At 35.7% G+C, this 26760-nt stretch overlaps 1 protein-coding gene across 2 annotated transcripts in view; it reads right to left on the bottom strand.

The window, feature by feature from the left end:
• The window catches only part of COL5A1 (collagen type V alpha 1 chain), a 295993-nt gene that overhangs the window by 192714 nt on the left and 76519 nt on the right, over nt 1-26760 (bottom strand). For both annotated transcript variants that reach the window (XM_012553992.3, XM_012553994.3), the window contains exons 2-4: nt 25129-25296; nt 11289-11502; nt 9778-9940 (exon numbers count right to left, since the gene is read on the bottom strand). In XM_012553992.3, the coding sequence (XP_012409446.1) occupies nt 9778-9940; nt 11289-11502; nt 25129-25296 (545 nt within the window). The remainder of the gene's footprint in view (nt 1-9777; nt 9941-11288; nt 11503-25128; nt 25297-26760) is intronic.

Raw genomic sequence — 26760 nt, 5'->3', positions numbered from 1 at the left:
TGAGATATTTCATTTCTCTGGACTGCCATGTCCTTGGATATAAAATCGGACAGATGAGGAATCTGAGGCTTAGAATGGTAAAATGTCTTACCTTAGAATTCTTAGGGTATAAGAATCAGAACTAAGATTTGAAATCATTTGACTCCAAGCCTAGTGCTCTTACTAAAATACTACTGGAATACACACACACACACACACACACACACACACACACTGCCTTTAGGCAATGGTTTCAAAATATCTTGAAATAAGCCCATTTCTGTTCCAAAAGGACTTTTTCGTGGATGGAAGAAAATTCGAGTTCATCAGAGTGGAGAAGCCAAAAATTGCTTCTTCAGCAATTTGTTCCCCTCCTCAAATCCCATCTTGGGGAAGGGAAATTCCAGGAAAGAATATGTCAATGGAAAAGTTAGGCCAGTGGAAAAAGGAAAGCTGGGATTACCACAGTCACTACCATTTTTTTTTTTTTTTTTGATGTTTAAAATGAGAGAAGACATAAGGGTGAACCGTTATTTCAATTGAATGCCATTATATTTCCTGCAGGACAATGAATTTGTACTCAAAAAAAACTAAGTTTATCATTTGTTTGGTCTTGTTACTCCTTTAAACATTCAACAGCTTAAAAGCAGATTTGGCTCCCCGCCCAGAAATTTACTGGCTCCACCTCATCCAAACTGTACTCTCTCTATGTACTCTCCATATCTTGATTTCTCCTCCCCCCCATCCTCATAAAAGAGCAAACCAAATAGGTGATTCTAATACTCCCTTCTACTTCAGTGGCAAGGAGCCACCTCTTGCCTCATTATCCAGCTCTCTGACCTTGGCCTCCAATGAACCATCTTCTGGTCTCAACTATAGTCATTCAGAAATTAGCCATTTTATACATGTTCTTATAACATGTAATATATACATGTTTTCAATCAGTATTTAATTAAATACCTATTATATGTCAACCATGATGCCAAAACCTGGGAATCTAAACATGATGAATTTCTACATGCCAAAAGCTTATAGTCTAATGAGGAACTTCCATTCAAAAGCTAAAAGGAACTTTAGAGATCCTTACTTCAAACCCCACCTTCTTTCTACATATAGGGGAAACAGAGGCACAGAGGAGTAAAATATTTCATCCAAGATTACACTAATAGTAAGCAGCAATGCCAAGCATAAAAGTCATTTTAGGATTTTAAATCCAATGTTCTTTCCATTATACCACTCTTTTCCTTCTTTTCCAACTACCTATGTGAAGCAAACAGACTAGGGACAACCACAGCTACATTCTACACTTTATTTGGCAAGATAGGAATGGAAAATTTCACATTATATTGCTGGATAATCCAAAGGACCTTGGAAAGTCATTGGAAAGGCCAAGATCAGTTCCTTCTGTGTTTTTGGAAGATCAGCTGAAAAAGTCATTACTGTTAACTCATAGCATGTACTTATATAGGCTTAGTACTTTTCACATAATAATCTCTTCCAGATATATAGCTCCAACTACCTACAGGATATCTCTGCCCAGCTGTCTCATTGGCACTTCAAACTCAACATAACCAATATAAATTTGCTCCTCCTCATTTTAACTTTGCCATTTTTGTCAATGGCACTACCAAGCTAGACTTGCTAGACACTCAGATTCCTACAATCAAGATTTCCTTTTTTTATACTTCCTTTACCTTTCATATATATAGTATTTTTGTTATAAAGTCTTATTGATTAAATTATATTAGATTGATTATGTTATATTATTAGATTAGATCACATATTAGATTAATTACATTATAAGCTTTCTCCATTAGATTGTGAGTTCCTTGAGGGGAAAGGATTGTTTTTGGCCTCTTTTTTTTTTTTTTTTGTATCCCCAGCACTTAAATGCGTAGCACATACAGTAAATGCTTAATAAATGTTTGTTCATTGGGCTTCTATTTTATTCATTCCTTCTTCTACTTTCCCACTGCCATCACCCAAGGACAGGTCCTCAATGTCACTCACCTAGATTTTTCCAATAGGCTGCTAACAGGTCCTATACCCCTTTGCAATACATCCTTAATAGACTGTCATTCCTTTGCTCATAAGTATTCAGTGGTTCCCTCCTGCTGATTGAGAAAAGTTCAAATTCCCCTACCACGATATTCAAGAACTCTACCATTTGGTTTCTAACCTTCTAACCTTTCTGAGTTTGCCTCATATACTATTCTAAAATCTAGCCAAAGTGGACTACCTCCTCTTTTCCCCAGATGCTCTACATTTTCCTCTATCCCTCCATGATTTGGCTTATAGTGTTTGCTTTGGTTGGAATAATCCATCCCTACCTTTCCCTTACCCTAAGTTTTCTCCTATGAAGTCTGTACTTTAAAGTCCAACTGATATGGCAATTATTCTAGAACTCTTTCCCCTGCCCTCCATGTTGGTAATAATTTTTCACTCCTCAAAACTCACAAAAATCTCACTTTGGTTATCCCCTTTCCTATATTTACATGTTATTTTGTATTATAGCTATTTGTGGTGCAGATTTTGAGTTCTATAAAATGAGAGGCTGCTCTCTATATTGTAGACTCTTAGTAAACGTCTATTGAACTGGACTAAATATGTTGAATCCTATACTAGCCCTGAGAAGTCAAGACCTTATGTTCCAATGAGAATCTAATAAACAAGCCAAATCAGGGTCTTAATTCTCCCTATCTAGTTTTAGCTTCACTAGTGAGTATTTTGAATTCTTTTGATCCAAGAGTTCTGTGCATTAGAGAGAGAACAGAAAGTACTATTTGAATCAGAGAGATACACACACACACATACACACACATATATGTATATATATACATATATGTGTGTGTATGTATACACACATATTTATATATATATATATATTATATATATATATATATACATATAGTTACAATTACAGATACACATAGAGATACAGGTAGAAAGAGAAAAACAGAGGATACAAATATATACACACATACAGGTAGGATGGCTCTATGTTTAGAAAACCAGCAGTTCAATATATGACTAACAATAGAAGATAATGGTAAAAGTACTTCTGGGCTTCCCTTTCTTATATTTACATATTACTTTAGCACATAGTAAAAGAACTGCATGACACATATACACTGATATGTATAGGATATGTGCATGTATGTGTATGCATATACATATATGTGTATATATATAATATATATTTAACACACATACACGTGTTTGTGTGATTCCACTTTCCCATAAAAGATTAAACCATAGCACTGACTAAATATTTGAGACACAGATAAAGGTCCAACCTCATACACCTATCAACTGAAAGCAGATTGATTCCTACTTTAACCAAAGCTGAGAGAGATACTTAGGGGCAGAGCTAACCCTTCGAAAAATGAAAAATATTTTATATACTTTTTTCTTTTAATTCAATTTTATTTTCAGTTATAAATTTTCTCCATTTCTCCAGTCTCTCCCCTACCAAGGAGTTTACATTCTCTCTGGAAGAGACATGTAAATAATTGCATGTAATATAATTACAAATAATGTTGATATGTAATACAAGATACATATAGTATCAATGGAAGGATCCTTCCACAGGAAAGCTGCAAGATTCATTCTTCAGGACCTTCCACCATCTAGCTAACATTTAGAAAGCACTTGAAGATTTTCAAAGCACTTTACATCTATTATTTCATTTGATTTGTGTGCTGCTTTGTCAACTCACCACATATTAATCCCCTTCATATACTATAAAACTGAATAAATTGGACAATTCCATACCCTAAAGCAATGACATATCATTCTCCTTCTGTACTTTGCTGATGCTGTTTCCTATGCCTAGAAAGCAGTTAGGACAACGCAAAGACCAATAGTAAGATATAATGATATGAAGACTGGACATAAGAGCAGAAGTTTTGGGTTTAAATCTCAGTTCTGCTTCCTCCTGCCTTATAGCTATGGACAAGCTTCTTATTCCCCCTTCCTTTATTATCAGCAAAATGAGAGACAAACTAGATGACTCTGAAGGTCCTTTGCAACTCTAAATTCTGTGAATTATCTCCTTCTCCTTCTTCATCTATCAGTATCTACCCATATTTGAAAGTCCAATTCAAATAGCATCTTTTCCTTGAGGAAGTATTTTCTTCCTATCATGACTCTTCTTAATTGGTAAAGACCTTTTCTCTCAGAATTCATACTGCCAGCACTTTTTACTGTACCTTTCTAATGAAATTAGTGTATATTATGTGTTAGAGGCAGCTAAGTGGCATTGTGGATAGAGTGCTGGACTGGAGTGCAGGAAAACCTGAAATACTGACTGTGTGAACCTGGATAAATACTTTAACTTTTCTTAAGCTCAGTTTACTGATCTGTAAAATGGGGATAATAATAATATCAGCATCCATTTTACATGGTTATTGTGAGGAACAATGAAATAATATATAAAGTGATTTGCAAACCTAAAATATAGCATACATGTTAGGTATCATTATTATCATTATTTGCCTTAATATTTTACTGGGTTATAAGTTTTATGAGAACTGGGGCTGTATCTCTTCCCACAGCCAGCAGAGTGCTCCAAATGTCTACATATTGACAATAGATGGCCATTGACAAAATGTATGAATGAATGACATAGAAGCCAACTAAAGGAGGCAGCCAGTGTTATTTATCCACAAAATAAGGTTAGCATTGTAGCTACCCATAGGATGTGATTTTAAAAATAGGAGAAACATCCCCACACTTTAAAATATTTTCTCCATCAGCCTATTGTGATGCTCAAAATTCTATCATTAGAGAATCTTCTTTTGAATTAAGAAAGGTTGGGTTTTCATTCTTTAGTTTATTTTTTAACTTTCATTATCTTCCCCTAGTCAAAATGTGAATACTTCTGAAATGATTAATCTATTATGTCTTATAAAGTAACACCTTAATGGGGATTATTTTAATAAATCTTCAATTGAAACTCGGAACAGAGAGCAAAACTCTATAGGAAGAGGACATGAACTAGGTCCTTTGAAGCAAAGGGGCAAACGATACAAAAATAATACTGAGGAGAAGGGCACTGACAGACAGATGAGGTTGGTTGCTTCAGAGATTGACTTGTTCATTACAATCCAGCTTCCATTCAGCTGCTGAAAGAGATTTTCCTACAGCACAGGTCATATCACCCCCAATTTCTCCCTCCCCCTCTCCACAAGACATTCAGTAAATTCCACTTGCTTCCTATTCCTTCCAGGAACAAATAAAAAATACTCAGTTTGACATTCACAGCCTAATCCTTCCTATCTTTCCAGTCTTTTTACACCTTATCTCCCAATATGTACTTTTCTATCTAGTAACATTAGCTTCCTGCCTATTCCACGAACAAGATACTCTGTCTCTTGGTTCTAGGCATTTTCTCTGATGGCTCCCTCATGCTTAGAATATACTCCATCCTCCACTGGGATTACTGATCTCCTTAGCTTCCTTTAAGTTCCAATTAAAATCTCACCTACAAGAAGTCTTCTACAACCCCTCTGAATCCCAGGGCCTTCACTCAACTAATTATTTCCTTTTTATCTTGCTTTACCTTGTTTTGCATATATTTCCTTCCATGTTGTCTTCCCCATTAGATTGTAAACTACTTGAGGGCAGAAATTGTCTTTTGTCTCTTTTTGTATTGTGTTTGGCACAATGCCTGGTGCATAGTCAGCACTTAATAAATGTTTGATTGACTGAGTGATTGATTGAAGTCTGCCTTATACCTACCCACTCATTGTATTTAAATATCAAGGCAGAAAATCTGGCTTCACTGAAGCCATAGAGTCAAAGTGCTTGAGAGATTTGGATAGCACATGAGGGCAATATTTAGCTTTATCCAGGAGAGGCTTTCCCTTTCTCTTCTCAATGGTTTTCTACTGGTATTTTGTGAGGTTATATATACCAACGATCAAAACACCCTTTCCCAAACTTTCTAACATTTGGTAATCCCCATTATAAGACACCATTGTTGCACAATATTCAGTCTGTATGCCACAGGCCAAGGACTTGGCCTAGTGTCAAATGTGCCTAGAGTCTCTCAGCCCTCACTAAACAGTTCCACATAGTCTAAGAACTAATTTAATTTTAATGAGAAGAAACCATAAATCTATGAAAATGTGTAGTGGTTAAAAAATACTTTGAAATTTTACTAACTTTTCCCTTTTAGAATCTTCCCTTGAACATCCAATTTTGAAGTACAGATATGAGAAGAAGCTCAAAAATCATTTAATTCAGTGCCCTACTGAACAAGCATAGTGGAAAGAGAATCCAGTCTTGGAACCAAGATACCTCAATGCAAATGTCACCTCTAGGTAACATATATATTAGCTATGTATCTATGGTCGAATCCCAAAGCTGCTTTCTAAGACTCTTAAGTCTAGTGAACTAGAATCACAAGATTTAAAGCTGAAAAGAATGTTGTGGGATATGAAGTCCAACCTTCTTATGTCATATATAAGAAAACTAAAGCTTCAAAAGATTACATGACCTTTGATTTCACCAAAATCATATGACTAGTGTATGAGACAAAGTCTGAACCTTTCTGATTCTAAGTCCATTGCACTAAGTAGTGTTGCAATACTGTAGCCCTGATTAGTCAAATCTAACTAAATGCAAGAGAGTAAGTTTGAACCAGCTGATATCTAGAAGGCTGATTCCCTTAGATAGATAGATAGATAGATAGATAGATAGATAGATAGATAAATCCACTCTTGTTTGAGGAAACCCAGTAGTGGGAAAGATCTATGAAACCAATTCACTCAGCCTCAACACCTTTTTTTTTTTCTGAAAAGAACATAAAAGGCAGTTAATGGCTTCATCACATTCCACCTTTCTTCATTAAGAAGACGGTTCCAATTTTCCAACACTGAACACTGAACAGCCAGGAAACTTCATCACTAGAAAAAATACCTCAAACATACCATTAAGAATTTGTGGTTTACAAAAATTGCTCTTTCCAGGTTCTACTATAGCAATGAGCTGCTACTCTGTTCTTAGTCACCCTGGAGTCTGCACCTAGAAATAACAGTTTACTGTGATAAACAAGACTCCTGACCTTTTTTTTTCCCAACCGCCGTGAATAATAAAGTTTTCACAAGCTGTATTTTAGAATTCCTCCTTCTGATTTTAAAATGAAATTCACAAGAAACTTTGCTTTGGTGGAAAATGAGAGAAAGAAGCTCGGTAATAAGATTATTATCATTGCTCTTTAAAACCTTCATTGAATTTAACTTAGTCGTATGGCCATCCTAATTTGTCAGTTGTACATACTCAAAAATGGCATTCCTTAACCATTAGGAAATCAGAAAAGTAAACTAGCTTTTCAAATTTTATTTCATAATAATAAATTACCTGATTTTCTCAAGCATTCCTCCTACCTTAAGATATGACTTTTTGCTATAATGACCAACATGGGTACTATGTATGAATAAGCAGAGTTATTGCTCATGCCAAAGCATCTTCACATTTATCTAGTTGAAATCACTGGTGGTTATGTATTCCAAGACTTAGGCTGAATTTCTGTAACCTTCCCAACCTCCTTTTTGACAAGGGCATGCCCACACCAGCTAACGTCTATCACTATGGTAGTAGAGCCAATATTTTTAGAAGCACGTGCAATGGGTGTGCCCCAGCAACATGTGCAACTATGTAGTGCCTGCAGGATCGGAGAACATCTGCCCTACCCCCATTCCATGGGGAAATATGTTCTGAGAATACCTGAACTATAAGCAGGAGCCAAAACTGTAGACATGAATCTCATTCAACTAACTTGCCCATCATCCCCCATGGCTTGCCTGGCTCCCAAACCACCATCACCTAACACTTCACACAAATATTTCTACTTGAAGAGATCTGTCTTGTTGGCCACAGTTGTTTCAAATAGGTTTCAGGCCTGCCCACATTTGGGTTGTAAAGGGAGAAACAACTGAAACCTGCCTGGAAGATTGCTAGGTTAGCTATTTTAAGGACATGGAAAACAGAAAGAAATTGCTTTAGCTGAAGATGAGAATACCTGAAATTGGGTTCTACTTGCATGCCTAATGTCCTCTGGCTGATTCAGCTACATTCCCCACAAGGGGATGGATATTGTTACCAATTAAATAGAAACAGAATGTGCACATGTATTATCCCTCCTGCACAGTGGGCAGCTAAGTGTAGCCTTTGCAGATCAGATCACCAGTATCCATTCACAAAGAAGCAACAAAGCCGCAACAAACCCAGTTCCAGCCGAATGGGATATGACTCACTGCTAAGGATGCTTGGATTGCTGGTAACCCCATCTCAGACACTCGATCATCCAGGAGCAGTGGTTAAATGATTAGCAGTCTGCCTGGTCTGGCAGCTGTTCCATCCAGTGCTTATTAAGAGAGGTTTTCCACTGTGATCTCAGTCTAGCATTCCAGGATGTCCAGAAAAACCAGTCTGCATCCTTTTATGTCAGATACGACTAGAGCAGTTCAGCTTGCTGAACACATCTTCCTTTCATCCTTGATATACATGATGGGATAAGGATAAAGTCTGCAACCCATCACTGATTTTTTTTTACAATAATAAAGTCCCTTATGATAATTGGTGATCTTTCAGATTACTATACATCATAGCTTTTACAATCCCAGAAAGTGTCCAACTTTTTTTTCAAAAAAGCAAATCCACTGCGGGCTCTGTGAGATCCCAGACATTCTTGCCAAAGTGATACACTTCAGATAAGAAATTAAAGACATATTCACAGTGAAAAGGTAATACATTTTATAGCATTAATACTTTAGATTGATGCTTTATAGAGAGACATCACAGCATAGTGGAAAGAGAGTCCAGTCTTGGAACAAAGATACCTCAATGCAAATGTCACCTCTAGGTAACATGTATTAGCTATGCATCTATGGTCAAATCCCAAAGTTGCTTTCTAAGACTCTAAGTAACACAAAAGTTGCCAAACTACCAATGAAGGAAGTCTTTGCAGTAGAAGACCCTTCTTTCCATTAAAATTATAAATCCAGACCTCCTCTCTACATACAAACACACATGCATACATAGACATGCATGCTTACACACACACACAGAGTCCTGTAAAGTATAAACTGGCCAGGGATCCACAACCCAAGGCCACATGGTCACAGAACTCTTATAAGAATTCTATGAAACCACAGGCATTCCAAGCATTGTAATTTTTTTAAAAATTGATTTCCTATGGTCTAGATGAATAACATTTCTTGAACACATATGTAATGCAATTTTTAAATATATGTCAATAGTGTTCTGATTAACACAACAGAAATTTATTTCAAAATTTTAGTGAATTTATAGTAGCATTTTGTCATTGTTTACCTTTTCAGTCAATGGATATTAATACAACAACACCAGTTTAACTAACATTTCATGTGGGAGTTCATGCAACAAAGAGGTCCTTACACTGAAAGTGGATGAGAAATTTATTCTGGATGACTCTTAGTAAACTGAAAGAAACTTAGGCTGATAATAGTCACATTGAGCATAAAGGATCGATTTAATATCACAAATTAATGAGAAATCTGAATGTCCTCTTCTGATAGTATTAACACCATGCCTGGGGTTAAGATAACCCATCTCACTACATTCTATTTATAGCCTGTGGAAAATTAAACTACAACAATCTCAGTAAATGCGAAGATGTATGATAGAAAACCCACAAGCCAAGCAGAGATAGGGCATTCTTCAAGGAGCTGGTAGGTCTCCACAAAGCAATACTAACTGGGCTAGAAGAAGTCACTGCTTTTATTGATTTTGTTCTTTATTTTTTCCTCTTACCTCAAACACTTCCTCATCCAAGATCCTGGTACCAAACACAATGATCCCATTGACATCAATGATGGGGTGGTCACTCCGGTCCAAGAACTTGGTTGTCTTCTTTTTACAATCCAATACCAATGTCACATTTTTGTTTTGAACACTAATAGCTATTCTGTGCCACCTGCAAAAAAAAATTAACATTCATGAACTCATTAAACTTAAGCTGGCATTCTCCATGCACTATGTAAGGAGGAAGAGGATTGATCTATGCCTAAAGGATCCCTGAGTAAGAACTATACTAAGTATTAATACAGATATTTTGTAATGGCCATATCTATCTCTAATAGTCATAAGTGTCTATGTAATACTTTCTGCCTCACAACCAAATTCTGGCCACTCTCTTTCCTATATACAGCCTATATCATGGTTCAGTTGATAAGGGGTCAGATGACCTTAGTTCAAATCCTGGCTCTGCTATTTTGCCACTTATGGAATCATAGGAAAGTCACTTAATCTCTTCTGATGTTGAATAAGATGACCTTTAAGATCCCTTCAAACTCAAAATCCATGATCACATAATCTACAACCCAGCTAAAGTTACATTCCCATAAATATATACAATGTTAGTAAAGGAGACCAACTAAGAGTGTGAATGACTTCAGAGCAGCCTAGTCTCATTTCTGAGAAAACAAATCAAGTCACAAGCCCTTTTGATGATAGGTTAATTAGTGACATCTTCTTATTAGCAGAATGACTTTAAAAATTTTTTTCATTATTATTCTAAACACTAACTGAACATTCAAGTAGGAAATGGCCACCCTGAGTGTAGAAGACATTCCTGATAAGGTATGGTTTGGACCAGGATGCCTTTTGTCTCTTTATAGAACTTAAAAGAACACCCTCACTGATCTGACCTATAAGTTACAAACACTGGACTGACACATTCCCAGAATATGTATTTAGAGAATAAAAAATGTTAGAATTCTGGAAGAGAACTAAAAGATATCAAATCCCACCCTCTCATTTTACACATGAGTTTATGACCTTCTAATAAAACCAGGATTTCAATTCATGTCTCTTCCCTCCTAATTCAATGTTATTTCTACTGAGCTACACTGTCACATATATAGAATGTTCAATATATTGAATGTGCTAAGTTGAAGCTCTTAGATCATTTCTAATGTGACAATGTAGTGAGGTGGAACAACTAGTAATTTGGAAAACTGGAGTCAGATCTAGATTCTGACATGTAATAGTTCTATGACTCCAGGCAAACCATTTAACCATTATGGATCTCAATTATAAAATGGTTGTAATAATAACTGTACCACTTATCCAATTCACAGTATTGTTCTGAGGAAAGTGATTTGTAAACATTAAGTGCTATATAAAGATGAGCTATTATTAAATGTGTTAAATATGCCTCAACAATGACTGGGTACAATTAGCTGAACCAGTGATTACAATTAAAATAAAATTAGAAAAAAAAATAAATTAGAAATTGACTGATTATCCTAAATTTCACTTACTTGCCATCTGATAAGTTAATGCCCCTGAAGAGTGGATAGTCCTCTGGTCCAGGTTTCCCCATGTGGTCCTCATAGAGGAAGACGGGAGACCTGCCCATCTCCAGGCCAATCTGTTGGATCCCCTGTTCATTATAAATGGAGACCAAGAAGGCCTGATTGCCTTTTTTGGCTTTTACAGTGGTTAAAATGGAGAAGTCCTCAGGAAATGATGAAGCTGGAACAAAGAGCAAAGAATTACGATTTCAGTGTTGCAAATATTCAATTCTTCCAATGAATCAAGAAGGGTAGCCTATGCTCAGGGTTCCCTATGAATCAAGAAAGGTAGCTCATGTCTTTTGGTACACTATGGCACAGCCCACACCATGCAAGATAACCTTTTCTGTACATTTCTTGTGCATAGAACTAATCTAGAAACAGGCCAGGATAGTGTTATTGAAAGAGTATCTTCAAGATAAAATCTGATTCATAACAGCTGCAAAGGTGGCCTATAGTGAATTCATCAGTCCTGAGCCAATAAAGATGTGGTCTTTGCCATATGGTCAAAGACCCCTCCCCCCCAAATAATATGATGCTAAATCAACTCTGATTTCCAATAGCAACATTTGATTTTTTGTATTTGTCTTAATCTCTCCCTTTCTTCTCCCCCCACCAGATTATACTAATAGCTTTTTCAAAGCAAGAACTGTGTCTTGAAACTCCCCTGTACCTAACTAAACACAATAGGTGCTTAACAATTTGTTTGTTGAATTGAATTATATAATGTCTAGCTTTCAACAACAACAACAAACAACAACAACAACAAATCCTTTCACATAATCTTACTATTAAGATTCTCTAATGAAGGCTATACCACCAATAGTCAAGCTTTCGCAGGTCCTCCCAAACTAAAAGGACATTAATATATGAATTAAGTAATGAACTATGTGTCTCTCATCTGAGGAGTCTCATCTTCAGAGAGATACATGTCCCAAAGGGTTGCCACCAGTTCCAGCAGTTTTTAAAGACTCAATTCAATAATAATCAAAAAAGCAGCTATTAAGCACTTAATAGGTACCAGGCTCTGTGTTAAATGCTAAGGATACAAAGAAAGCTAAAACAGTCCTTGCACCCAAGGAGCTCACATTTTAATGGTGAAGTTAGCATATAAAGTAGCTAGTACATAAAGAATTAATGAAAGGGAATATCAAAAGAGAAGGTACCATGAGCAGACATGGTCAGGAAAGGTTTAGAAATAGAAATTTAATCTGAGATCTAAAGAAATCCATGGAAAAGAAGAGATAGGGGTGAGGAAGAAAAGCATTCTAAGTATGGGGTCCAACAAAGGCACACTGAAAAAAGAATCACCTCTTTAGGGGGTTGAAAATGGTAATCTCCAATGATGAGGGAGTGTCCATGATAATGAAATCAAAGATTCTGGGAGCACTGAAATCTTATCTTAAGTTAGCCTTGACATCCTTCTCAGACAATCCTCTATATATTTCAGAATTGTCAATATCCTCATTCCAACAGTTAATTTAACTTGAAACCTTAAGGTTCATGATGCTAATCCCAACGGTGAATTCCATCATTTGCCACATAAATTGATCTTCAAAGGCTTTACGTTCAAAAAGAAGTGAGAGAGAAGTTATCAAAAGCCAGGGGGATTCAGAAAGAAATATTAGTCTTGTCCTCTCTGCTTATCAGAGTTAGCCAGGGTACTCAGTGCTTTATAACAAGGTGTCAATTAAAGAACCCATTACTGGAAGAAAGAAACAGGTGCCTTTGGCTTGAATACTTCAGTACTCTACAACTGAATTACTGTCCTTCAGTTTTCCAGGCACAAGAAAACTTCACCTTAAGGAACCTAATGGACCCCCAAATTTCATGATACTCTGCAGGATAGGAAAGTTAGAAGCAACTTGGTAATGCACAACCCTAAATGATGTGTTAGTGCCCTCTGCTGATTAAGTATCATAGCAGTTCTGACAGGTACTTTACCTAGTTTTGCACCCTGGGGCAAGGGTACAAAACTGTGAAAGGAGAAGGGGAATTCAAGAGATAGAAGATATAAGATATTAAAATATAAAAGGGAAGAGGAAGAGATTAAACTCCATGTAAAGCATCAATTAGGCCTTTATTGTACTTAACACAGGGTGAGCGACTTCTTGGGTAAGGAAGGAAAAAGAGAAATCACATAAAATGTCACACCTAGGGGACCATAATCAGTCTCCCAAAAACATGGTTGCAAACACAAACATCGTTTCTTAAAATCAGTTTCTAAAGTCAATGTTTCTGGGTTTGTTTGGTTTTGTTTGTTTGTTAATATTGTTGTTTTAAATCAGCTTTGTAGTCCTGAACAATAGAGGCCAAATTTTTCTATTGTTTTGACTCACTCAATCCTTCCATACCATTCCATTCCTTTGTGCCCTAGACCATCAGCTGTGTGACCTCATGGAGAAAGTGCTCATGGTTGTCTGGTTAAGGTATCGAGGTAAAGATTTGAGCTCAGACTCCGTGGGGATCAGTTAACTTTTCCGTGTTGCATGGCCATAGATTAAGCCCCTGACCTCTAGTAACCATGCTTTAATCAACAGGGCAAACATGAAAGACCAACTAAGGGAAGTAATGAAGACCTGATTTTATTGAGGATTCAACTTAGGATGCCATCATTCTTCCTAATATTGTGTGGCCACTCAGAAGCACATTTGACATGTCAGCAATTGATCGCATGCCCATTGTTAGGAAGAGGAATAGCTGCAGGACTGGGAACTTACAGGTTTTGATAGGTACCACCTATGGTGGGGGAATCTATTTTCTGTTATCTGTCTAGACACAGTAAACTAGTCATCCTTTCTAAGTGCTCCTGCCTTGTTATTCTGAATCCCAGCTTTACAAGGTATTGGTTCAGTCTCTGTATGTTACCATGGCTTTGGGAGGAAATGAGTTAAACAATAAATGGATACAGTTTGACAGACCACAAAGTAAATGCCTATGTTTCACAAAAGCCCAGCCAATTATGCTCTACAGTCATTGCTTTTCCCATTTCCTTGTTTTACGGGGTTCATCTGCCTCTCGCTTTATATTCCATTCCTACATCCTGTTAATTCCAGACACGTTTCTGTTTGGGATAAGGAAAGGCGCTGGGAAATTATGAAGACCACATTCTCAAGTATGATATACAGCTCAGTTCCAGTAGCCTAGATATGTTGCCAGTTCATTAAAATGCTGTTTCTTTCTCTCTCTCTTTTTTAAATCTCCATGGTAACGAATTTGCTCAGTTCAAATAAACTGAAAGGATAAATTATGTTTAACATTAATCTGTCTCTTGGCAAAATAACAATGGATTTAGTGTCACTATTAGAAATGGTCCATTCTATGCACTGACATGTGCATGGGATTTTAACTGGTACGTCTTATAATCTATGGCACCTATGCAGCTGGGAAATATGATTGTACTTTTAAAAATATATGCTTCCGACTTTATTTTGCTGGGGAAATGTAACACTTTGGGATAATTCTCATCTGGGGATTCAGTTAAATCACTCAGAAAGCTCTCTGTAGTATCTCAGTGTCACCAAATGATGGGACTGCAACACCTGTTCAGAGTTCCGAGCACACAGTAGGTGGCCAGTAAATATGTGTTGAATGAAATAATACTTCACTAGGAAGAAAAGTTATGTAGCTTGAGGGAACAAACTAACAATCTAAGCTTGAAGCACCTGGACCTAGCCTTAGAGACCAGTTCACACACAGCCTTCAACCTTTCCAAAAATCCCTGACAGATTTTGAGGGTGAGGGAAGTGTGAGGTCTCTTTGGAAGGCACTGAGGGTCTCAGTAGAGAGGAAAGATGCAATCTGGCACAGTTCTTAAAAGCTGGGGATTTGACCTGAGGCCAAGTTTCCGCAAGCTTTGCCAGGGATGCTGAAGGCTTAACTAATCCCCTAGACAGTATTAGTCACTGTCTCAAAGTGAATTGTTTAAAAAAAAAAGTGTTGAAATATCTCCTAGAGGCTAGGAATGTTGCAGAAGCAACTTTCCTTATTTGAAGGTTTGTTAAGGGAGAGAAGAGCCTTCTGATGTCTCTGTCAAGGAATGGGTGGACCTTGAAGCAGATTTAATCAAAGGATGACTAGTAGGCAGTGTTAATTCTTATCTTAACACAGACCAGGTAGAAAGAGAAGAGTCTAGGCAGTTAAATTGTTTGGGCTCAGGGTGAAAGGGTGTGGAATAGAAGAAGTGGAGTGAAATAGGCAACCATCAGTATACTAATCATTTGAAAATATCAAGACATGTTCCCCCATCCCAAAATATTCCCTTCATCCGTCTGCTTAATGTCTGAAATTCCAACATTATCAACTCATTCTTGTAGGTTGACACATGCTTCTAAGCAGCCTCTTTTAAAATGCAAATGGAAAAGGTAACAAATTCAGACCAAATTAGTTTACCAGCTAGATTTCCTTCATGATGATGAATGAATCAGTAAAAATAAGACAAAAAATATGGAATGCTGATGGTGGAGAGCAAGAGAGTAGGATTCTGGAGCATAGAACTCCACGATCCAGACATGATAAACAGTGTAGGGTAGGAGTCAGGGGACAAGGGGATATACCTGAATCCCAGATGATCTAGAGAAAAAGACATCTGGGAAGACATTTTAAGAATAATAATGGCTAGCATATAAGGTTTACAAAATGCTTTACAAATTGTATCTCATTTAATCCTCACAACAACCCTGGGAGGCAGATATCATTATTATTCCCATTTTATAGATGAGGGAACTGAGGCAGACAGAGATTAATTGACTTGCTTTGGATCACAGAACAAGTAAGTATCTGAACCATATTTAAATTCAGGTCTTTCTGATTCCAGATCTAAAGCTCTATTTGTGCCATTCAAATGTTTTTGAAAGATATTCTCTTCCTGACTACTGGTAATAAAAGTGCTCTTGCTGTCTAATGGGGATTCTGAAAGCAAATTACTGACATAATTTTTAATCCAAGGAAAATTTCATCAGGGTAATGATTAGCAAATTAATTTATCTGGAATAAGCTGCATGAAATATGACCTTGATTTAGTTGGAGTGGGACAATGGTTTCTAGCAGATCATCAGGAGGCATTGCTTGGGAATAGGCAAGGAAGAGTTCATTCAAGGTGTAGTTTCTAACAGGAGATGAGACATTTAGAGACATCCCATTTTAACTAATTATTTTGCCAACTGGGTCCTAAATCTAGCTATTTGTTTCTCTGCTACTAAAGGACTTAAAGCATCGTTGATAATGGCAGAATGTAAGTGCCAGGATAGGCATTTGTCTCTAATGCCTCACAGAAAACCTAGTATAATAGGCATTTAATAAATGCTCTCTGACTTATTGCCCTCTACATTTCAGCATCCATGGACAAACTTTGATTTCTCTGACAAGGGAAAACCCTAAATTTCACTGAATTTCCAAAAAGCTATAGATCAACCACTTACTTTCTCCTAGTTAGTAGTTTTTTCTCTTTGGGAGATAGGGATGGGAATGCTTTGCAGATTACCAAATTCCATGAATCCAAAAAGTCAGAGAAAGAGAATGGAAAGGGAATTAATTATTTACTTCATCTATTGTTGACATCGGTTGTCTTTAAATATTTTTAGACATTCCTCTAAAAAATTGCTTCTTCCTTTTGCTAATCTGATACTGCCATGATTTTTTTCTGAATCAATTATTCTTTAATCTATTTACAAATCTATAACCCCTAGAAAAACAGATTGATGTGGTTTTATTATCCATCCTAATAAAACTAATCAGTTTGGAAACAGTTTAAATTATGACCCTTCTTTTTAGGATGGTCAAGTCTGATCTACTTAAAGTGCTTTTAAGATAAATTTGTATTGTGTATAGAATCAAAAGAAAATATGAGCTATTTACATGGCAGTTTAAAAGAGGGAAAGAAAATATACAAGAATTTATATTTGCTTTATAATTGTCCTTTTCCATATTTGGAGTGACAAAATAATACCACATTGTCATAATAATTCTCCATAAAAATTTCTTCCCTGAGTTCTTAGAGGGAGAATAATAAAGTCTATCTACTTTTTGTTTCCAAGCAACCAAAAATGATTTGTAATTAGCAATTGATCATCTATATGCATATGTATATACATATATATACACACATGTACACGTACACACATATACCATGTATGTTAATATATAACATTATATTCAGAAGATTCAAGCAAATCATGAAAAGATAAACATGAAAAAGTAATCATAAAAGAATTCAATGAAATTAAATCCTTTATATTCCTATATTAAAAGATGACACATATAACGCCCAAAAAACTTTATCATTATTAGAGCATTTAGGAGTCCAACATAGAGGGCATGAATGTAAGTTGATTATGTTGAGTGAGCAAAGGAGATGCACTTACAGAAGGGAGAAGAGAGAAATATAATAGGGAAAATTTTCTCACATAAAGAATGCATGCAAGGATTATACTGAAGAGAAAAATAAGGTTAAAAAAACATTGCACTTCTCTGTCATCAGAAATAGTTCAAAATGTGTGTGTACATATATATGTGTGTGTGTGTGTGTGTGTGTGTACACACATACATTATATATACACACACATATATGTATATACACACACATACACATATATATACACATACACACACACAGTTGAGTGGAACAATATATCTTGCGCATTAGGGAAACAGAAGAAGAGAATAAGAGATATGGAAGAAAATGGTCAGAAGGAAAACAGACTTTTAAGAACAGGATAAAGACAGAGGAAAGGATAAACAGAAGAAAATAAGATGGAGGGAAATGCACAATTAGTTATCATAACTATAAGTGTTAATGGGATGTGCTCACCCATAAAACGGAAGCAGATAGCAGAAAGGATTGAAAATCAGAATCCAACAATACAAGAGAAATATACAAAAGACATAGGTGGAACAGAAAGGCACACAGAGTTGAAATGAAAGGCTGGAGCAGAGTCTGTTATTCCTTAGCTGAAGTAAAAAAGGCAAGGGTAGTGATCATGATCTCATACCAAGCAAAAGCAAAAATAGACCTAATTAAAACAGATAATCAGGAAAACTGCATTTTGCTAAAAGGTACCATACACAATGAAGTAATATAAAAAATATTTACCAGGAAATATCTCTGATAAAGGTCTCATTTCTCAAATATGTAGGAAACTGAGTTAAATTTATAAAAATAAGACCTAGTCTTTTGTTATTTCACTTGCATAGTCATAGCCAACCTTTTGAAACCATGTACCATGAGCATTCTAGGCCTTTCTATCTTCGACTGTCTCTTGAAGTCTTCCCAAGTTCATGTTCATTGTTTTCATGACACTATCTCTCTCATTCTCTGCCATCCCCTTTTCCTCTTGTCTTCAATCTTTCCCAACATTAGGAACTTTTCCAGTGAGTCCATCTTCTCATTATGAGGCCAAAGTATTTAAGCTTCAACTTCATTATTTGGTCTTCCAGTGAAAAGTCTGAATTAATTTTTTAAATAACTTTTTATTGACAGAACCCATGCCAGGGTAATTTTTTTTACAACATTATCCCTTGCACTCACTTCTGTTCCAATTTTTCCCCTCCCTCCTTCCACCCCCTTCCCCAGATGGCAAGCAGTCCTATACATGTTAAATAGGTTACAGTATATTCTAGATACAATATATGTGTGCAGAACCAAACAGTTCTATTGTTGCTCAGGGAGAATTGGATTCAGAAGGTAAAAATAACCTGGGAAGAAAAACAAAAATGCAAGCAGTTTCCATTCATTTCCCAGTGTTCTTTCTTTGGGTATAACTGCTTCTGTCCATCATTGATCCATTGAAACTGAGTTAGATCTTCTCTTTGTTGAAGAAATCCACTTCCATCAGAATACATCCTCATACAATATCTTTGTTGAGGTATATAATGATCTCCTGATTCTGCTCATTTCACTCAGCATCAGTTCATGTAAGTCTCGCCAATCCTCTCTGTATTCATCCTGCTGGTCGTTTCTTACAGAACAATAATATTCCATAACTGAATTAATTTCTTTAAATATTAATTGATTTGACCTCCTTACTTTTCAGGGAATTCTCAAAAGTCTTCTCTAGCATCACAATTCAAAAGAATCAGTTCTGTGGCACTCAGCTTTCTTTATATTCCAGCTATGCTACTAGAAAAACCATAGCTTTGACTATGTGGACCTTTGTCAGCAAGGTGATGTTTCAGCTTTTTAGCATGCTGTTCAGATTTGCCATAGCTTCCATTTCAAGGAGCAAATGTCTTTTAATTTCATGGCTGTAGTCGCCATCTGCAGTGATCTTTGGGTCCAAGAATACAAAATTTGAGATTGCTTCCATTTCTTCTCCCTCTATTTACCAAGAAATAATAGGATCAGTAGCCAAGATCTTAATTTTTTTTATCTTAAACTCCAAGACAGCTTTTATACTCTCCCATTTATCCTCATCAAGAGGCATTTTAATTTTTCTGCACTTTCTGCCATCAGAGTGGTATCATCTGCATACCCAAGATTGGTGATATTTCTCCCAGTAACCAAATTCTGGTTTTTAATTCACTGAGCCTTGCATATCTAATGTATTCTGCATATAAGTTAAATAAATAGTGACTATGCAGCTTTATCATGTTCTTTTTCCAATCTGAAACCCATCAGTTGTTTCAAGTTCAGTTCTAACTGCTGCTCTTTGATTCTCATACAGATTCTTCAGAAAACAAGATGACCTGATACCCCAATTTCTTTGAGGACTTGGTACATTTTATTGTGATCCACACAGTCAATGGCTTTAATGTAAGTCAAGCAAGCAGAAATAGATGGTTTTTTTCCCCTAAAATTATCTTGCTTTCTCTACAACCCAGTGAGTGTTAGCAATTTAATTTCTATTTCCTTTGCCTCTTCAAAAATCAACCTGCTGTTCTAATAATTTTTGGTTCGCATACTGTTGAAGCCAGCTTGCAAAATCTTAAGCATGACCTTGTGGTGTATAAAATGAGCACAATTTTTTGGTAGTTTGAATATTCCTTGTCATTGCCCATTTTAGAATTGGGAAAGGAACTGTTCTTTTCCAAAACAGTGACCACTCTTGAATTTTCCAAATTTTTTGGCATATTGAGTACAACAATGTTTCTTCCAAAGGCCTTTTGACTTCATTCTTCAGGATGTCTGACTTTAGATCAGTAAACACACCATTGAGATTATTGGTGAGGTTAGGATCTTTCTTATATAGTTCTTTTGTTTATTTTCTCTTCTTAATCTCTTCTGCTTCTATTAACTCCTTAATACTTTAGTCTTTTATTATGCCCATTTTTGCATTAAACATACCTCTGATTTTCTTTCCTTTTTTCTTTATTAAAGCTTTTAATTTTCAAAACATATGCACAAATAATTTTCAACATTCACCCTTGCAAAACCATGTGTTCCAAATTTTTTCTCCCTACCTTCCACTTAAGATCTTCCCTTAGATGGCAAGTAATCCAATATATGTTAAACATGTGCAATTTTCTATATCTATTTCCACAAATATCATGTTGCACAAGAAAAATCAGATCAAAAAGGGAAAAAATGAGTAAGAAAACAAAATGCAAGCAAACAATAACAAAAAAATAGTATATTATGATCCACACTTAGTCCCCACAATTCCCTCTCTGGGTGCAGAGGGCTGTCTTCATCACAAGACCATTACTGTTGAAAGCACCTTACTGTTGAAAAGAGTCACAGCCATCAGAACTGATCATTGGACAATCTTGCTGTTGCTGTGTACAATGTTCTCCTGATTCTACTCACTTTACTCAGCATTAGTTCATATAACTCTCTCTCTAGCCCACTCTGAAATTATCCTTCAGGTCATTTCTCATAGAACAACAATATTCTATAACATTCATATACCATAACTTATTCATCTACTCTCCAACTAATGAGCATCTGAGTTTCCAGTTCCCTGCCACTACAAAAAGGGCTGCTATAAACATTTACACATGTAGCTCCTTTTCCCTTTTTATGATCTCTTTGGGATGTAGGCTCAGCAGACATCAAAGAGTAGGCACTGCTGGATCAAAGAGTATGCACAGTTTGATAGTCCTTTGGGCATAGTTCCATATTGCTCTCCAGAATGGTTGGATCAGTTCACAACTCCACTAACAGTGTATTACTGTCCAAGTTTTCTCACATCCCCTCCAACATGCATTATTATTTTTTCCTGACATCTTAGCCAATCTGAGAGGTGTGTAGTGGTATCTTAGTTTGTCTTGATTTGCATTTCTCTGATCAATAATGATTTCGAGCATTTTTTCATATGATTAGAAATGGCTTTAATTTTTTCATTTGAAAATTGCCTATTCATATCCTTTAACCATTTATGAATTGGATAATGGCTTGTATTCTTATAAATTTGAATCAATTCTATATGTATTTTAGAAATGAGGTCTTTATCAGAACCTTTAGATGTAAAAAAAGTTTTCCTAGTGTACTGCTTCCCTTCTAATCGTATCTGCATTGATTTTTTTATACAAAACCTTTTTAATTTAATATAATCCAAATTATCCATTTTGCATTCTATAATATACTCTAGTTCTTCTTTGGCCACAAATTCCTTTTTTCTCTACATATCTGAGAAGTAGACTATTCTTTATTTTTCTAATTTTCTTATAGTATCACTCTTTATATCTAAATCATGAACCCATTTTAATCCTATCTTGGATATCTTTGATTTCCTTGAAGAGATTGCTTGTCTTTCCTATTCTGTTGCTTTTTTCTCTTTCTTTGTGTTGCTTATTTATGAAAGATTGCTATTCTCTAGAATTCTTCATTTAGATGAATATATTTTTCCCTTCTTCTTTTACTTTTCACTTTATTTCTTTCCTTATTATTTATAATACCTCAACAGAAATTCATTTTTTTCTTGCTCTTTTTTTCTTTTGGGATGTTTTTTGTTGCTGCTCCCATACAATATTGCAAACTTCTGTCCATAGATCTTCAGGCACTCTGTGTACCAGATCTAATCCCTTCAATCTATTTTTCATTTTCACTTCATATTTATAAGGTATATTATTTGTCATTTCTATACAGTTTGATTATTTTCTCTACTTTCTTCAATTTAAGTCTGAATTTTACAATAAGAAGTTAATGATCTGAGCCACTGTCAGCTCTACATTTTATTTTAGCTGACTTTATAGAATTGTACCACCCTTGGCTACAAAGTATATAATCAATATGATTTCTATATTAACTATCTGGTAATCTTCATGTATAAAGTTACCTCTGGAGTTGTTGAAAAAGAGTGTTTGCTATGACCAGTGAGTTGACTTGACAAAGAGCCATTTCCTAGTTGATAAATGGTTAAAGGATGTGGACAGACAGTTTTCAGGGAAAAAAAATCAAAGCTATTTATACACAAAGGAAAAAATGCCATAAAGCATCTTTGACTAGCAAAAGATTAAAAAAGCTTCTGAGCTACCACCTCAAACCTGTTAAAAATGGCAAATTCTTGAGGGGGTAAGGAAAAATAGGTACATTACTGAACTGTTGGTAAAGTAGTCAACCGGTTTGATCATTTTCTAGAAAATTTGTTGTAGCTACTAGGTCCAAACCCTAAAGAGATCAAAAGAAGAGTTTTGATATATACAAAAATATAGCAGTTCTTTTTTTGTGATGGCAAAAGAAATGAAATTGAGGGGATGCCCATAAGTTACAGAATGGCTAAGCAAGTTATGCATATAATTGTGCTATATGAAATGAGAAAGGGAATGGTTTCAGGAAGACATTGAAAGACTTACATGAACTGATTATAGAGTGAAATGAGCAGAACTAGAACATCACTGTACACAGTAATAACAATATTGTAATGATGATCAACTGTAAATACTTAGCTGATCAATACAATGATCCAAGAAAATGTCAAAGGATTTATGATGAAAAATGTTATCTTCCTACAGAGAAAAAAACTGATGAACTCAGTGCAAATTGAAGTACAGCTCATTTTAAAATTTTTCTTGTTTTTATGTGTGTGATGTGGCTTATGTGGACATATGTTTTCAATGATTTCATATATATATATAATTGATATAATATGGTTTGCCTTCTCAGTGAACTGGGGAGAGATGGGAGGGAAGAACAGAATTTGGAACAAATTTTAAAAGAATTAAAAATAAATATTTAAAAATAACATGATTTAGCTTTGACTTTCTTTCCTGTATACTAATCAGATATATGCTAAAGTACCTTAGTTTATATCAGCAACATGTTTAGTCAATTATGGACTATAAAGGTAAGTTTTTAAAGGTGTTTTTTATTATTAAGTGATTATAGATAGCCTTGCCTTATCTCAGCAAAGGGGGGGAAAGTAGTGGTGAAATGTATGGGCCTTCTCTCATTGAGGGAAAAAGACACTTTCCCAGAAAACTAAACAAAACCCCTCCTAGGGAGAACTCTTAAAAGTCAAGCTAAACAATTGGTAGAGTGAAAGAGGTCAGAGGAAGCTGACTTAAAGATAATAAAATCTCTTGTCTTGAATAAGCTAGTGGCTCAAAATATTAGGAGGCAATCCTATCTATAAATAGGATTCATCAGTATGTGATTGTCTAATACAGTAATTCTTTTTACCTAAGAAGATAACAATTCATTTATAATTTAAATAAGGTCTAAGGAGCTGTAGTTGACTAAGGCAGATAGAGATTAAGTAACTTGTCCTGGATCATAATATATGTCAATATATGTCAAGAATTTAAAGGCAGGTCTTCCCAAGTCCAAGTCAAGCACCACCTCCATTACACTCCTTTACCTCTAGACAGTATAGCCAGTAGACAAATTCTCATTTTGAAATAAGAAATATTTTCAATAGAAATCCACCTCAGATATTTACTAGCTGAGTGATCCTAGGTGAGTCACTTAAACTCATTTTCCTCAACTGTAAAATGGGGTAATCATTAGCATTTACCTTAGCAAGAATCAAATGAGATAAACTGTGAAAAGTGCTTTGCAAACCTTAAAGGACTATATAAATGTGATATTATGAATTGAAAAAATACCTTAAATAAATCACTCAGTATACAAAAAAGAGAAAGTAAATAAATGAATATGTATTTTCTCTTTTCCAAATGGCTCAAAACTTTCAGTATGAAATTAATCTATTAGGAGAGTGTGTGCTGAGAGTCCCAGACTTCCCTCTCACTCATGGCAGACTCTATTTGAGTTAAGAAAGTGAACTCCCTATTTTCCTCCTATTTTCCAAAGGGAAAACTAATCACTGGCCTATTCACACTTGTCCAGATAAAGTCATCTGCTTTTATTATTGCAACTGCAAAGCTATGATGGTCCTAGAACAATGTGGGCTCAGGCATAGTGTTTAGTTACTGAAGTTTCTTTGTATATAATTAAAAGCAGAGATTTGATTCTTAGTAATTGATTCTCATCTTTAAAAAACATCTCTCCTCTTGTAGTCATAATGTTTGATTCGTGTGTTATTTAATGCCATTGTCCTTAATTAAGGTTCTCTTTGAATATATTTTTATGATGACCCTAAAGTCTCTTTTAAACTACACAAGAAATTCTCATATCCCATTCACACTTACTGCTTGGCTTTATACAACTGGAGATTACACCTGTTTGGAAAAGAGAGATGTGAACAGATGTAGTTAATGTTCCTGTTCCCACTCAAAGCTGTTCATACTCTTGTCATTACATGGTAAGAGTTGCTTAGTTTTGTTTAACATAATTAGATTGATGGCCCCTTTAAAAGGATTACCTCAAAAATAATATATGCTTCTCCATATAAGCTTTTCAATACAACTTTATAATTGAAAACCAGAGGTTCATAGCTTCCATAACCCTGGAATAAAAACATAAACTCCTTACCAGGATACAGCTGCTTGGTGGGTGCACTGAGTTGAGCATCCTTTGTAACTCGGTAAGCAACATCTGGTCCTTTGGAAGATTTTCTGCTTGCACACAAACCTGTTGTTTTTGTTATCCCATCAGGCAAATTGTGGAAATCTAATACCTTTAAGAGATCTGCTGGTTGAGCTGAAAAAGGAGAAATAAGAGACAGGAATTAAGTACCAAATGGGAAATGTGGGAAGCGATTCACAATCATCATTGTCAAAAGAAACTCATTCTCTCATTAATAAGTTACACAGAAGGGACAACTCTAAAACAAAACAAAGAAAAAATTCAAGATCCTTCTTATTCCATAATATATTCCTGTGTTAGGTCTACAAGCTATAAAAGCAGTTATAAATACAGTCATTGCTTCCATATTACAACTCCCCCCCATCATAGTTTCAATATGTTGTGGGTTGGCCACAACAGAATTTTGGGGGGAATTTGCAAAAAACAAGCAGACAACACAGAATCTATGAAAGGAAGGACCAAAAAAAAATTTATGAAGAATTTCTAGATTGTGAAGTCATTGTACCCCTAAGATCTGAGATGTGGAAGACAAAATTGCACCTGGAATCTGAATGAGTGTTTCTGAGGAATAGCAAAAAAGTTAGTGCCACTATATTGGAGAGTATACATTGGATTGTAAAGACATAAGAAAACTGGAAGGGGTTTGGGGTAAGAAGATGTTACAAAGGGCTTTGAATAACAAAGGATTTTATATTCAATCTTGGAAGTGATAGGAAACTATTGGATTTAACTGAGTAGGGGTGTGTGTAATAAAGTCAGACAAGCTTTTCTTTGGAATGGGGAAAGATATGTAGCAGAAAGGCCAACTAGCAGACAATCCAGGCATGTGATGATGAGAGTTACACAGTAAGGTGATGGCAATATCAGAAAAGAGAAAGGAGTATACATGAGAGATGTTCTAAAATAAAACTAACAAGCCTTGGCAACAGATTGGACATTCAGGATGAGAAAAAGTGAAAAGTCAAGGATGAAACCTCAGTTATAAGTCTGGATGACCAGAAAGATGATGGTGCCCTCAATAATAATAAGGAAGTTCAGAAAGGAGGGAGTGTGTTTTTGGGAAAGATAATGAGTTCAGTTTCAGACATGTTGAATTCAGGATATCTAGAGGGTATCTAGTTCAAAATATTTAATAGGCAGTTGGAGTTGAGAGTCTGGAGATCAGCAAGTGGGTTAGGGCTGAATAAATAGATTTGAGAACCATCAGTATACAAATGCTAATTAAGTCCATGGGAGCTGATGAAATCACCAAGTGACATAATACAAAAGAAGAAGAGAGCTCAGGACAAAGCTCTGTGGGATACCCGCAGATAATAGGTATGAGCTAGATACAAAAGACACTTCTAAGTATTTTTACACTGAGGTATGGTCAGGTAGAATAGCATCACAGAATCCTTGAGAGAAAAGAAAATCAAGGAGGAGGTAGGCAAGTGTCAGTAGCCAGGGAGATCAAAAAGGCTGAGGACTGATGAAAGATCATTAGGTGTCAATTAACTCACTGGGCACTTTAAAGAGAGAATGGTCAGTTGAATGATAAGGTCAGAAGTCAGACTAGGAGTGACAGGAAAATAAGTGAAG

The sequence above is a fragment of the Sarcophilus harrisii genome, chromosome 2 (assembly GCF_902635505.1).
Source record: "Sarcophilus harrisii chromosome 2, mSarHar1.11, whole genome shotgun sequence".
In the NCBI taxonomy this organism is placed as follows: domain Eukaryota; kingdom Metazoa; phylum Chordata; class Mammalia; order Dasyuromorphia; family Dasyuridae; genus Sarcophilus; species Sarcophilus harrisii.
This window is presented reverse-complemented; position numbering and strand designations above follow the sequence as displayed.